The 15157-nt window shown below is 40.6% G+C and overlaps 2 protein-coding genes across 2 annotated transcripts in view; one reads left to right on the plus strand and one right to left on the minus strand.

The window, feature by feature from the left end:
- The first annotated feature begins 1226 nt into the window (after window positions 1–1226).
- LOC136445279 (uncharacterized) lies at window positions 1227–8696 on the plus strand. The gene is made up of 2 exons (XM_066443195.1): window positions 1227–2628; window positions 2941–8696. Exons 1-2 carry the CDS (start codon window positions 1592–1594, stop codon window positions 3863–3865), a joined length of 1962 nt encoding a protein of 653 aa, XP_066299292.1. The 5' UTR covers window positions 1227–1591; the 3' UTR covers window positions 3866–8696.
- The window catches only part of LOC136445278 (proteasome adapter and scaffold protein ECM29-like), a 40948-nt gene continuing 29969 nt past the window's right edge, over window positions 4179–15157 (minus strand). Inside the window, exons 37-51 of the mRNA XM_066443194.1 lie at window positions 14647–14706; window positions 14170–14326; window positions 13646–13737; window positions 13418–13484; window positions 12942–13073; window positions 12490–12555; window positions 11906–12117; window positions 10262–10305; window positions 9990–10044; window positions 9312–9458; window positions 8703–8838; window positions 7857–7962; window positions 7081–7181; window positions 6580–6651; window positions 4179–6120 (exon numbers count right to left, since the gene is read on the minus strand). Of these exons, the coding sequence (XP_066299291.1) occupies window positions 5981–6120; window positions 6580–6651; window positions 7081–7181; window positions 7857–7962; window positions 8703–8838; window positions 9312–9458; window positions 9990–10044; window positions 10262–10305; window positions 11906–12117; window positions 12490–12555; window positions 12942–13073; window positions 13418–13484; window positions 13646–13737; window positions 14170–14326; window positions 14647–14706 (1587 nt within the window). The 3' untranslated portion in view covers window positions 4179–5980. The remainder of the gene's footprint in view (window positions 6121–6579; window positions 6652–7080; window positions 7182–7856; window positions 7963–8702; window positions 8839–9311; window positions 9459–9989; window positions 10045–10261; window positions 10306–11905; window positions 12118–12489; window positions 12556–12941; window positions 13074–13417; window positions 13485–13645; window positions 13738–14169; window positions 14327–14646; window positions 14707–15157) is intronic.

Here is a 15157-nt window from a genome sequence, read left to right on the forward strand (position 1 = left end):
CCGCCGCCGTTAACCGCCGCCGCCGTTAACCGTTTAAAACTGCTCATAGTCGACACAAAAATGCAGAAAGTAACAATAGCAGTTATTCACGCTAGCAGGAGCTCCGGGGAACATTCTGCTTGGACTACCTATCTATCAAGTGTCGTCGGCGCGGGCTAATTAACAATGAATTCTATAGAACATAATAGTAACTTATAGGTGGCAAGTGTATTCATGCTCGAAATTGGAAACTCTCCAGTATGCAGAAATGTGGATAGGTGTTGGCAAGAAGAAGGTCAAGGTTGATTTTGGGCCCCTGGTATGTGACCTTGGTACTGCAGCAGGACTTCTGTTTTTTTCTATCTTTTGACCTGGACGTGCTGTGGTCTTGATATTATGGTGTCAGATAGCTTGTGATGGAAGGAAAAAGTGGTGTAGGTTTGGGCTCCAGCTTGCTCTGGAACTGCAGGGCCCTTTTTCTCAATTTTTTTTCCAAGGAGAATAACTGAAGAAAGGATTTCCATGATATTTAGTATGCGGGTAGCTTAGACAGAGATGTACATAATGAAGTGCAATTATGCAAATTGGGACTTAATTTGCATAATCAATGAGGAAAATCTATATTTGCACTGATTTACATTATAGGATTCCAATACATGTAACATATGCATTCTATGGCAGGTGGAACAGTAACAGATACTAATTATGCTAATTGATACCTAATTTGTATAATTAATACAAAAGCTGCATAATTCATCTAGGACTCCAATACATATAACATATGCATTTGATGGCAGGTGGAGCATTGACAGATACCAATCATGGTAATGAATACCTAATTTGCATAATTAATGCAAAGCGCCATAATTCATAATTCGCCATCAGTGGTAAATGATTGGACTGCCAATATTACGACATGTGTAAGTTGGTTAAAGGTGTAAATGACCTCGTATAGATTATGTAAATATATAAGGCATTTGCATAATCAGAATAGTTCATGGAGATATGATGTCTCCGAACTCTTGTTTGCTTTGTACACAGTAACCGGCCGAAACCAGTACGCTCAAACGGACGGAAATGTTTACCCAGTGAATTGTACAAAGAGTCATTGTACAAAATGAAGTCATATTTCACATAGATTTACAATTTGTTCTGCCATTCTGTCCTGTGCTTGGCCATATCGTACCCGTTAAGTGTAGTACGTGTGTCTTAACGTTACATATTGCATGGTAGCCCTAGGTGTGAGAACAAAGCCTAGGTGTAAGGTTCCCAAACCCCATGATCCTCTGCGTGGAGTCTATTTTTGAAGAGCTGGAAACCCCCAGAGTCAGCAAGCCGAAGACATTATATTTCTACAAGCACGGCACCTGCAGCCACAGTGTATAGGGTAAAGGCATGGCGTTAAAAGCACGAATCTCTACTTCTTAAGGATTCTCCTTAGATCTGGAGTTTGCGATGGTCATTCGCTGGAGCCACAGACAGGTGCAATGATTCATAAACTTTCACTTCCGGGTTCTTCTTGTTAGTAGATTGTCAACTTCCTTAAAAAAACGGCTACTTACAAACTTATAATTAGATATCTGGCCAGCTGGAATAACTGCAACAAACTGACATGTCGAGGACATTGATCAAGCCAATGAATCTCTGGGATCTTTGTAATGCCCTGAAGAGTGCCATCGATAAGGTTGACATTGGCGCCTTGAAGAAGATATCGGGGTTGGATCAGAGTAATGTAAATACCGAGCTCTATTTCGAATTCTGCAATGAGCCCGAGGCTCCTCATGTTTACGACCACTATGAAGCTTGCTTTACCCACGCTACAGTATTTGTGTATGCATGTTGTCAATATATGGAATCGGCCCACTCCAATCGGAAGAAATTGAAGGAGATTTTTGATTACCTGATCACTGTTGGTGCCGATGTTAACTTAACCTGTTCAGTCCGCGGTTTTCGTCTCAAAACCGCGGACGGTCTAGACGAAATCGAACGTACAACACCACTTATTGCGGCGATCGTAAAGCCAGATTGGGAACTAGTCAACGTGCTGCTCTCGTGTGGTGCTGACCCGAACAGACACGACGACGAAGAAAGAAGTCCTCTTGAAATGGCACTCTGTTACAAGTGGGACACGCGAAGCGTCCGTTTACGTGCACCAAGATCAAAAGAGGCAGACTTCAGAATTCCTAGCTTGCTGGTAAATGAAGGAGCAGACCCAGACATCCTAAAAGACGGCAGCCCACTTCTAACACATGCTCTTCGTTCCAAAAACGTATTAGCATGCAAAGCACTCGTAAAGGCCGGGGCAGACTTGTCCTATGCAGCAAAGGATGGCTACACTCACCTGCACTTAGCCGCCGCAGTGTGGGGTAATCGTGCAATAGTGAGAGCTTTAGTTAAAGCCGGAGCCGACATTACCGCAAAAACTAAAGGTAAACTGGGACAGACTCCGCTAGAGATGTATCGCGATACCATTCTGGATAGAGATACACATAGTGATGATATCAAAGGAATAATTACATTGCTAAGTCATTCATCCCCTGCCATGCCTGCTGGAAGCATGGCGCCAACAGATCCTACAAATCCCAGAAAGCGGTCGAGACCAGCACGTGGCGAAGCCTCCACATCCCCTCCCATCACCGAAGATAAGAGGTACGCACCAACAAGTTTCTTGCAAAGTAAGGAAGTTGTGTAAAACCTAAGGGAGGATAAGTTTTCGATTGGCTTAGAATAAGGTCGCACAGCATTGACATGAGTACTCATCAAGCCCTAATATTCCTACATTGACTGATTTGCATATAATCATACTAAAACATACTAATACATACAAGAAAAGTATGGGCAAGTTTTGTCACGTAGTGAGCACAATAACAAATTTCTTCAGCCTGCAAACCACATCCTCCACCCCAAACCCCATGTCATGTATGTTATACCAAGGAGGTTCACTACATCTTAAACACACAGATCAATCTCAGAACGCCTGCCTTCCGAGCTGACTCGACTTCAGCAACTGGCAACACAGCTGCTGGGTCCACAGTTCAACCTCGTCCCGAACTCTGAAGACGACGAACAGGAGAGGATCACACGTATCCGGTCCCTCATCAGAGCCGAGCACTTCTCCAGCAAAGTCAACTACAGCCTGGACTCGGCAGCAGACGACCTCATCCACGACAGAAAACGGTCAGTCTGTAAGGTAGAATGGCCGGGCGGCTCTGGTTCGGGGTTTTTAATTGGAAAGAATAAAATCCTCACCAACAACCACATCTATGAGATGATGAAGGAGGCATCAAAACAACCCGATGGAAGGTCAGCTGATCACAGAAACTACCGTGCCATATTTGTTTTGTCTGAACACCAGCCTGTAGTGTGTCATATGGCTCCTAAACCGCCTCTGTCATGTGGCAGAGATTTAGACTATGCTATACTAGAACTTGCCCATCAAGAGGGTGACAACAGCATCAGTGACGTCATTCCATTAGGGCAGTTTGTCTCAGATAATCTAGAGAAGGATGGCATGGTAGTGGTGGTGGGCCATCCAGGTGGGGGGAGAAAGAAGATTGATTTCTGTCCCATCTCTGGGTTGGACGAGAAATACATAATCCACGTCCTTTTTGGCAACCCCAACGTCCCACGTGAGGACATCCACAGGGCCACTTACCATACAGGGGTCATGTTCCATGGGTCCTCTGGTTCTGCGGGGTTTGATAGGAATGGGAACCTGGTGCTCATGCACACGAGAGGGTTTTTCCCAATAGAAAACCAGACCAGTCTGATTGAGGAGGGGGTGCGCCTCTCAAGCATCAGGGAGCATGCGCGACAAAATCTGGTCCCCGAGGTTTTCAATGAAATCTTCCCCCAACGACTGGGTGGCTTTTCCTTTGGACAGTAATGCTAAAACTAAATGGGTAATAGGACAGAGGAAAGGGGGTTGCAAATTGAGTTTGCTCAGTCACAACTCTAAATTGTACACACCCTTAACGTAACCTCCAAGTAGATGTAAGGATACACTGCCTGGCTCTTTTTCAGTGTTTCTAGTATTGTTATATGAAAGTTAAAAACCTTTAAAATACAATACTCGATATTGCAAAAACAGACTTAAAACACCAAGTGTGAGCCGTACCCTTGCATCTGCTTGGAGATTACACACTCTAGCTACTTACTCAAATCTTCAATGTTCATAAATAGTAGTAAGGGTCGATCTGTAAAATTCAATTTCTTTATTGGTAATACGTCCTCAGTGCACAGTTGCAGCAATAGTTGTTATCTATATCTCTTCTCAGTACAGTGACAGTTTACTAACAGGTTGCTAAGTGTACATGCCAAACTTCATGCAATCAACTCAGGAAAATCTTCAGCCCTGTTTCACAACAGGATCATACGTGCTCAAGTTCATTAACAATTCTCTTCCATTGTGGCAACAACAGCATGCCTTGCTTGTAAAGAAGGCATCTTAAAATCTATCTACAATGGCAAAACATCACAAAGCCAATTATCTAGAAGAATCTACCCAAAATCAAATACTCTTCGTTCACCATGTTTCTTCCCCTTTTCTTAAGAAGGGCTACGAGTTTGAAGAATTCAAATCAAACTACCACACTTATCAACAAAATTCAAAGCATTCAAAGAGACCCTGACTTCTAGGAATGCTAAGGGGAGCAAGTATACTTCACGTTCCATTATAGTCTTCTTGGTGGATATCTTGGTTGTTTGATAAATGTAAAGAGGTGTAGGTTCTTCAGTATTACTGTAGCACCTCCAAGTCAGAATTCTACAACAGTATCTGTTGTTAGGTCTATCTAGTCTTTGTCAATGGAAGACAACATAAGAAATATTCGTTTGTCACTAAGTAATATGGACCTCTCTTGGGGATGCACAACGTTCACTTCTAGTTTGAAGGGCTCATCTTCAAAAATAGTTTGAAACCCAATTTTGGTGAAAATGTCTATTTTACACCAAAGTCTTTACCATCTTAGCTCCCCAATAAACTGGATAATTCTATCACACTACTGTGATAGTTTAAAACTGTCTCTTTGCCAATACTTGTGCATACATGTAACATTGTGTGATGTAAGCAATGATAACACAACATGTATGACTATAGGCAGTTGGAGTACAACATAGCTTCAGTGCAATGATAGCATTATAACATACATAGAGAGAACATCTATCTGGCCTGCATAGACAGTATTGCACTTGACAAAATGTCTTCGAACTGCTTTTGGTTGCTCACACAAAGCAAATGTACCGATCTAGTACAGTCAGTGTGAATTTAGTAGTAAAGAAGGAAAGTAAAATAACCAGCTGCTGTGAAATTTGGTATAACTTAATACAATATTACACGGACCAAATTCATATCGCTTATCAAGAAGAGTCTGCTGCATTGACAATAAGACTTCCAGATAAGAAAAAAGATCATAAATACCTTTCCTGCATTTTAGAATCACTGTTTGATTGAATAGCCAACATACAGACTTTTCATATTGAGAGAGAAAAGCAGAAGTCTGGAACTTGTGATGAACAAAGAAAGGGCACTTGTCATCACCACATATTTTAAACTACTAATTAAACTCTACATGTAATGTTTACTCTTTACATGCACTTAAAATGCCTACTACTGTGTCACTGGTAATACATTTGTAAACTCTTAGGTGAACTGCAATCGATTAAGCTTTTGTAGTATTTTGCACATATGGTGCAATCCTATTTCAAGGGAGGCCAAGTCCAAGGTCTTAATCATGGGTCTGCGCACCATATTTGTGAAGACACCAACGTTAACTTACACTAGTTATAATATCACCTTATATTCAAGCTAGAAATAAACACCCTCCTCCAGCAGTGTTAAATCCTCACTCGGCAATCCCTCCTGGCATCAGCCCTGCTCTTTTCCCCCTGATTTGAAGTATTGGAGGATTCAGCACTGCTAGAGGAGCGTGGAGATAAAGAAATGTACAAATGAGAAGACTAATAAAAGAGACGAATGTCGTCCTAAAATGAGACTGAAGGCTCAGGAGGAGGGCTGCAGTAGTCTCTTGATCTCCGCAGCCCTATCCTGCAGCTCGGGCACCGAGTCCTTCCCCAGTTTGTCTGCAGACTTCTGCAGACTGCTGAGAGAGTCAGGAGGCAATATGGAATCCTTGTCTGGACCTGGAGGGACAGATAACAACCAGTTATTAAACCACAGATAATAACCAGTTATAAAAGCTCAGTTTTTATTTGTCACCGATAGGTTCCATATTGCAGATACATGTGTATTGACTTCCTATGCCAAGATGATACAATTATATGTCTAAGTCTTCAAATAAAAATATCAATGATTATATTTGAATAAGAACAAGGTGGCAATACATTCAGTTTACATTTGCAAAGTTGGCAGGTTTGTTTTAAAATGTTCAAATTTAGTATAGATATGGATACAAATTGATTCTCTGGGACAATGAGTTTGCACAAGATAAATCCCTGACAATTTTCTATCTACTGCTACAGAAAACTTACATGTATATACCGGTACTTTGATTCAACACGTTAACATCAAGTGACTTTTTATGAAGCTCTTATCTAGGATATTAGAATAAGGGAAATGCTGCAGAAGTGTACCATACTCACCAGACAATGTTTTTAGCAGCTTAGAAGCAACACTACTGGCCTCTAATCTGATGGTGGTGTACTTTGAGTTTTCTGTGGATAACATACATGTTTATCATTCAGACGAATATACTGTGTAAATTTTTCTAGTACATCTTGTACATGAAATCATGCAAAAATTACAGACAGTTCTGATACTGTCATTGCTACAATGTATGTACTGCAATTAACCTTCAGTACCCTACAGATGTCATACAGCAGCAAACTGTACTGGTATTCTGGGAGATTAGACTTCTAAAGGTTATCGTGACGCAGTATGATAAACAAAAATACATGTTTCAAAACATAGTATCTTAAATTTCAATCAAATTACAGTTCAAGTAAGTAAGGCTCTAGTACTGATGGATTATTGAATATTGTCATTATCATGATTTCATTCATAGATACTTATTTATGTTATACTTTAGAGCTTTTGTTATACTTTTGTAATAATAGCATGCTGTGAAGGAGAATAATTCTTACCTAGACATTGGCACAGAGGGGGTATGAGTTGTCCCACAAACTTGCTGAGGCTTGTTGTGTCCTCATTGGTTAATGTAATGTCATCTTGTAGCATCCACAATCTAGGGACAACAAACAGGAAATTGTAGGATTTATTTCCTTTAAAATACAATTCCCATTCACAGAATAAAACAAATACCATTCACAAAGTACAAAATGTGAAATAGAAACAAGACAAAATTGACAACTGATAACAAATGTGACATATTTTCCAGGTTCATTTCCACAATTACTTGTTTCATTTTTGAACTGGTATGAAATATGAAAAACAAAACTACTGAAGTTTTAGTTACCAAGACTTTTGTAATTACATAGGCTAGTGCTATCTTAATTGTGGATAGGTGAATCCCACATTGATATCTTTTTGCACAGGCATTTTGACATAGTATCACTACTAATGTTAAAGTTAAAGTGACCCGGGCGTCCTGAAAAGACGCATAGGGGTGGCGCCCATCTCCATTTCTATAGCCCTTGGGCCACACACATTTGTGAAAGTCACTACAGCAGGGGGCTAGTCCGCTGATAGTGATGTGTGTGTTTAACTACCATACTTTTTCCCAGATGTTGAGTGCTAAGCAGAGAAACAGTATGTTCCATTTTTAAAGTCTTTGGTATGACCCGACCGGGGTTCAAACTCACGACCTACCGTGTACAAGGCAAACACTCCACCAAATAGGCCATTGCACCGGTACTACTAATGCACAATGTGTAAAACTTGAAGTGAAACCAATACCCACCTATCTATGTAACATGCTGTTGCCTTGAGTACAGCACACTGCACCTTCCACGTACTGCTACTCAGGGCTGTACACAGGAGGCTTCCAAACTGTTCCTGGTACTCTGCTGCAAGGGACCAGGTAGTTGTCATACCATCATTTGTCAAATGTACATGTGTTTGTAACACATAGAACAGTAACTTACACGTTCAGTATGTTGCAGTTAACAACTTTTGGTTAGAAATACCATATATCCTAGAATTACTTTCTTGTTTTAGCAGTAGACTGTAATAATGTGTAACTGCAAGTGATTGGTTACATTTGAATATGAGCTTTGTAATTTCATAGGGAATAGAAATTTACCAAGCTAATTTCTTGTAACCTTCCTTAGAATAAAGGATATAGAGATAGAAGAGTACCTTGTATTTGCTTTTCCGTCATGTGTTAACTTGATATACTTGATTATCAGCTTTGTAATTCCATGGGGAATAGCAATTTAGAATATTATTTGCATGTGTAATCTTTAGTAGAATTAAGGCTCTAGAGATAGGAGAGTACCTTATGTTTGTTTTTCTGTAATGTGTTAGCTCAATACGTTTGAATATGTGCTTAAATAACAATTTCCAGGGGGATAGCAATTCAGAACATGTGTAATCTTAAGTACAATAAAGTATTTGGAGACAGAAGAGTATCTTGTGTGTTTGTTTTTCTGTGATGTGTTAATTACAATTCAAGCTCATTTTCAACAAAATACATTTGAATATGACTTTATGAGCTTAAATGAAATCTCCAGGGGGGTAACAATCTAGAACATCATCTGCATGTGTAATCTTGAGTAGAATAAAGTATTTGGAGACAGAAGAGTACCTTGTGTTTGTTTTTCTTGAGGCCAAGCCTTGCCCAGTCCTTCATAAGAAGTGATGAGGAAGTCCTCCATCAGACCAGGACTGTGTTTCTCTATCTCATCCTCATCAGCTTCTTTGTTCCCATTTCCATCTGTGCTCTGTTGGGAAGATGTGACCTGTTTAGTGCTTATTTGCCTGTGCCTAGAGCAGTCATTTGATACCCTGAACCTGGTGGAAGAATCTATGCTAATTGTGTATTTTGTGTCCTTCTGTGTAAAAAGTTCAACAGATACAGAATGCAAAGTCCACCATTAAAAAGATTTACAAAATGTAATTCTGGTTCTTGGTGGATGTCAATGTGCAGATTCTGGCACATTGCCACACCAAATCCGTAGTGTGTTTTTGGCACACATTTTGACATATTAGCCAAAGTGGTTCGGCGGGTGTCACTCCACCGCCAGGGAAGGTCGTGTAAAGTGCCTTTCCCAAGGGCACAACGTCGGGGCATGGTGAGTATCGAACCCGGGACCTATTGGTTCTGAGCCCAACGCTCTAACCGTTACGCCACGCCGACGTCACCATTAGAAGTCCACCATTAGAAGTCCACCATTAGAACTACAATTGCACTGACCTTTCTGAGAAGCGGGAACAGGATGTCACTGATCTGTTTGAATCTATCCAGGCTGTATGTCTCCAGGGTGGCAGACAGACATCTGATGGCCTCTTTCTTGTACTCCAACTTTTCCTTCCTGCTTTCCTTTAGCACAGCCTCTACAACCTGGCAGTGGAAACAAGATGCAAACTATTATTATTATGTTAAACAATTTTCTCACAAAGTCCCAGGGAAGTGAACCTTTCAAAAAAATCAAGACCATAGCTGGTCCAGGTCAAAAGATACAAAAAAGGAAGTTCTGCTGCAGTACCAAGGTCACATACCAGGGGGCCCAAAATCGACCTTGACCTGTGTCTTCCCAACACCTACCCACATACTAAATACACACTGTATCATTACAATCCATCTAGAGGTTCTTGAGTTATGCTGACTACAAAATCCAGAAAAACAAACACACCAAACTACGTTTTGACCACACTGACTTAAGCAAAGAATATCCAAATATACCTCAACACTTGAAAATGATAGTTTTCTATTCCATAAACAGAGGTGAAAGCAGCAGAATCAATGGGAAAGGTCTTGTAGAATCAATGGAAAAGGTACTACTTGTAGAAGACAATGACTTGTGATTTACATGTAAGCAGATACATGTAGAAGCAGAGAGATTCAAAGTTTATCACCAAATGTTTGTCTTACCTCTTCAACTGAGGGTTGGCTTGTTGTCCCTTCCTGTGGGTTTGCTAGAGAAGTTCTGTGTCAAGAAAATGAAAAAAAGCCTTTGTCAGTAAAATGACCTTCAGGTAATACATTCTAATTACATGTACCTACACTAGTTACTTGAACATGTGATGGCTTTACACCTAAACAAATGACCAGAATGTGAACACAATTTCATTTCCCCAACAAAAGTACTTTTAAAAATAAAATTTTGAATGTTACTGGCCAAGATGTATTGTAGTTGTACTTACTTGCACTGTACGCAGACGGACATTATTGCTTTGAGTAGCTCCTCCTGTAAATAAAGACCAAAGTTCTCATATTCAGGATCAATTTTTTCTTAGTACACTGAATGTCTAACTTATATCAACTTGAAGGTACAGTCAAACCTGCCCAAGGCGACCACCCGGGGGACCGAGCAAAAACGGTCGCGATGGACAGGTGGTCGCCATGAAGAGGATTCCAATCATAACATGTTTCCAGCTCAAGGTGTTCAAATACCGTGTACCACGTACATGTAGATGGATGAAAAATTATGTGATTTTAGACAGCATGACCCCCACCAGGTTCAATTCTTATTGACAGAAAGATCCTACAGAAATTACATTTTCTGTTATCGTTGTAATATTTGTATACCGTTACATCGTGAACAAATGTTCGTCGTAATTTTGACTAAAAATAATGTCTGCCTCGATAACCTTCCAGCGCCCTCCCGCATTCACACATTACGTTAAAGTAAGAGTACACACACACACGCGCGTATAAAATCTAGGTTTTAAAGGCCTGACACAAATCCCTAGAAAATCCCAGCCTTCTTTTGGGAGCCGACCGCTGGATTAAAGCGGCAAAAAGTTTCCGATCTGACAACTGAAGGATGAAAACGGAAAGTTGTGATACCGCCGCCGAGTACGCGACCGCATCGAAAGGTAATAGTGGAGCAAAACGCACAGCGTCGGCGATTACAAGCAAGCAGTGCCCAATAAAGGTATGTGAGAGTCATGGAAGTAACAAGAATATAAGAATATCAATTTTCATCAATAAGGAGAGTATTCTAAATATTCATACACAGAAGCGTCGTGTTTTAGAAAAGTCAGCGTTATGCTGCGCTGAAACATGATGGCGTCGCGGACCAAGAAGCAACATGTCTCGGCCAACGTTTTGCCCTCCACCGCGGAGGCATTCTCCGGCGGAATTTAGTAAGACAGAGACACATTTTTGTTGAAAATACAAGAAATAGATAGTAATTTCTATGAAATCTGACTTTTTGACGCCATGCACTACGTGATCGTTTTGAAAATTGAGTTCAAACCGAACCAAGCTTGCGGTAAACTATAAGATGACGATGGGCACAACAACATCGATATCTAAGTATTCACAATCCTTTGTATTTACAATGTTTATAGTGGGAACGTTTCATTAAAACACTTCATGGAGGAATCAATGCTTTTGATATATTTTTGTCCGTCAAGGTCTTAAAAACATTTCCGCGAAATCCGACAGCAAAATTCGATGTCACCACACGCCGGAAAAATGTGGTCGCCATGAGCAGGGATTGTGCTCTGTGCAGTCCCAATTCGTGGCGGTCGCGTTGGACGGGTGGTCGCCTTGGGCAGGCAGCTTAATGCTTGTGCCTATGGGGAAAATTTTCGGGACCGAGAAAAAGCGGTCGCCATGGCCAGGTGGTCGCGTTGAAAAGGTGGTCGCCTAGGCAGGTTTGACTGTACATCCTTTGTATACATGGTATTTTTACAAGCCCTATACATTCTTTTGCAGGGAAAACATTACACAAAAAATAAACAGTTTTCTTAGTTCCCAAGATTATTTTAACACTTAAGAGTGCAGTAAAGCCACTGAAGTATGACTACCTTCAAAGATGAACACAGAACGATCCTTACCTTTCCCTTCCATGTCCTGCCGGCCAGCCCTCCCACCAGTGCCTTCAGCATGGTACCGAGGTGGGGAGGGCCCAGGTTGGACCCCAGTTTGGTGGCCACGGTGTTCATAGCGCTGGCAGCCTGGGCCTTGGTGTGCCACGACTGTGCCTCCAGGGCAGGCAGAACTAACTCAATTATCTCCTTCAGGTATAACTTTATTCCACTTTCTGTCCCTGTGTGAATGTACATTTTACAACATTAGGTGGCTACTATACTACTGAAAATCCTGTTTTAATCAAGTCCTATTGTTGAGATTTTTATCGTGGTATCACAGTGTTTTTGTATGTCATTAACGTCCATTGCCGCTTGTTAGAATGGTCCTTTTACCGACTCGTTGTTGTAAACAGCCTCCCCAACGGCTGCCATCAGGTTTGTCTTGTGGTTTTGAATAAACCAGTCCACTTCTACTACTAACAGTAACTACATACTACAAATGAAAAATACCCAAAACAGAAACACAATGATTGTCATGATCAATATTGTTGTAAAGATAAAAACATTGTCTTTAAGACTGTAAATGTTGAAATAACTCAGCATTGACAAACCTGGAATGGAGTCTAACCACACCTCCTCCCACACGGACTGGCCTTGTTCCGTCTCTCCACCTGCATCTACACACAACAAACAAACAAACAATGAATCAACAACAATTGGGAAATTTTTAACACTCAGGCAAAGATTTGGTAAACATATTGTGACCATGCCAACAAACAAGTAGCATACAGTAAATGTAGAAATGTTTGCAGGGATTTAATTTTGAGGTAGGGAGCAAAAAGAGTGTTTGCGGTGGTTTTGAGTTCGCATTTAAAAAAATTGAAGCATCACAGCCACACAATAAAACTTTTTGCAGTGGTTCTAAGTTTGTAGTAAAGAGTTCACCATGAAAACCGCAAACAGAAAACCACCGGCAACATATCTGCATTTACAGTAAGTTCTTAAATCAAAACTGTCTAAGGAACTGTCACAAAAAGCAGTCCTGGGAATGTATCAGCTGTACCTTTGTCTCTCTTCTCGTGCATGGCCAGGAAGGCCAGAGGCAGCACCTGAGTGGCATGTCTCTTCAGGATGTCTGGGTTGTGCCTGGCTACAGCCTGTAGGGTCAGCCCACACGCCTGTCTAATGCTGGACTCTACAAAGGGAAAATGATTTGTCAAGGTAAGCATTGATCTCAAAACCCTCAAGTTTTCTTCCACTGAATGTTAGTTGATCCACAATGAGTATGTGGTGCAAGATGCATCTTCCTAAGATGGCGTCATGATGTCCTTGACATGAACCGAAATGAATGTGTATAACGGGGAAGACTTTGAACCCCATTGATAGGACTTACATGTATGACAGCTAACTAACAAATTCTAGAGCAAAGTTTTGTCTCTTAACTACTTTAGACAGCACTACAAGAGGGAAATGTTAAATAGATTACAGTATTTGCAATAATGTACCCGAAACATGAAATAACAGATTAAAAGTTCTCACCTTCTTTCTCCAGGTACCATGTCTTGAGTTTTGCTATCAATTTTTCCACACTGCTATCCTTGGCAGACTGAAAATTGAGATTTGAGAAGAAAAAAAAGATTAATTGAATATTCATTTGCCATTCCATAAGTAAAAAGAAACAACATTAGAATGAATAGTTATTAACATTTTTATTTTGACACTCTGGAAAAGCTTATAGCATGTGAGAAAGTTTAACAGCCCACTGACCTTGACTAGATGACCTATAGCAGCAGCATAGTTCTTCCTGACAGCTGTGTTCCTGTCATTCAGACCTGACAGCAGGGCGGACAGCAGCTTACCTGCACAGTGGGGCAAGGATCACAAATGTTAAAGGTCAAAGTAAGCTGTGAAAAGTCAGATTAACCATCTGTGTGATTTACAAGAGACTGTAGCATGACATTTTGTCTCACTCTAGTTTATTTTGTATCCATCTACAATGTGACAAGTTTGTTCATATATCATTCTGTACTGACAAGAAAACAAACATGCCTAATATAAACCGATCCTGACTGTCCATCACAAGTAATAGTTCAACCAATGAGAGCACAGCAATTAGCAGTTTGACCAATGAGAGTGGCTGCATGTCTGCCAAATACTTGCTCATGTTTCTATTTTGCATTTTGACAGAGGAAGGAAGGGCCACAGGATTAATCTATTACAAAATCATGTAGCTAAAGAAGTCTTTCTTTTATATGATTTCTGTTTGTTTGTTTGAATACTTCATTTCTCACCAGCGTGCGGCTGTAGCTCGTGTGAACACTGCACGGTGAGGGAGATGATGAAATTGGAACATCCCGCCTTGGTCGCCACGCCAACCCCACTGCGGATCAGGTCCGTCAGCCTGGGAACAAGATCTGGCAGCACACCACCATCCACATACTGTACACACTGGGAACAAGATCACAGTTGTCACACCACATGTCTCACAATTCACAAACAAAAATACACTATTCTTAATTCTTTTCTACTTCTGTCACAGTACCACAGTAAATGCATCGGTATCAATTCAGGTTTGTGTCATGTATTGAGTTCTGCATGTATAGGAAACAAGATATCGATACAGAACATGGTTATCACACCACATGTCCCACAATTCACAAACAAAAGAGACACTTTTCTTTATCGTTTTCTACTTCTGCCACAGTACCACAGTAAATGCACTAGGATCAATTCATTGACAAGATACAATGTAGAGGATGCTCACTTACCAAGTTGGCAACTTCCATCATAGGAGAAGCTTTTGAAGCAGCTATTCTGGCACTGTCAAGCTGTAAATAATGGAAAATAAAGACCCTATTTTACTACATTACTATAGCAGTCTCAGCATTTCATGTGATATATGAATGAATGAATAAATGGTTTATTGACATTTAAAAGAACATTGCAGCCCCAGGCTGAATTGCGTCTTTTCTTACAGACTACACGTCATTAAAAACTTCTAAAACTGTAAAAATAACAAGATCACATCTTAAACAAGCATCAAAACATAGCCTTCTTGGCGAAGGCAATTAAGCGTTGCCAACTACTGGCCTATTGGACGAACTGTATGTAACATAAACGTTTTCCTTTTTCATTCAAAATGCAATGAATAATCTATAACATGCCGTCATTTAGTACTTTCACAAGGTACGGTACCGGCGAGTCCCTGTACCTATTAGTTCTGCATTTCAAAGTTCTGAGTTTGTGAGAGTTCCTGTGTATATATATATGTAGCATTGT

Source organism: Branchiostoma lanceolatum, chromosome 11 (assembly GCF_035083965.1).
Source record: "Branchiostoma lanceolatum isolate klBraLanc5 chromosome 11, klBraLanc5.hap2, whole genome shotgun sequence".
Classification (NCBI taxonomy): Eukaryota; Metazoa; Chordata; class Leptocardii; order Amphioxiformes; family Branchiostomatidae; genus Branchiostoma; species Branchiostoma lanceolatum.

Bases quoted from the DNA above. Each gene is read 5' to 3' on its own strand.
- LOC136445279 (XM_066443195.1), top strand. From the start codon at position 1,592: ATGTCGAGGACATTGATCAAGCCAATGAATCTCTGGGATCTTTGTAAT. The intron at 2,629-2,940 runs GTACGCACCAAC...TTAAACACACAG, and splicing joins CCCATCACCGAAGATAAGAG to ATCAATCTCAGAACGCCTGC.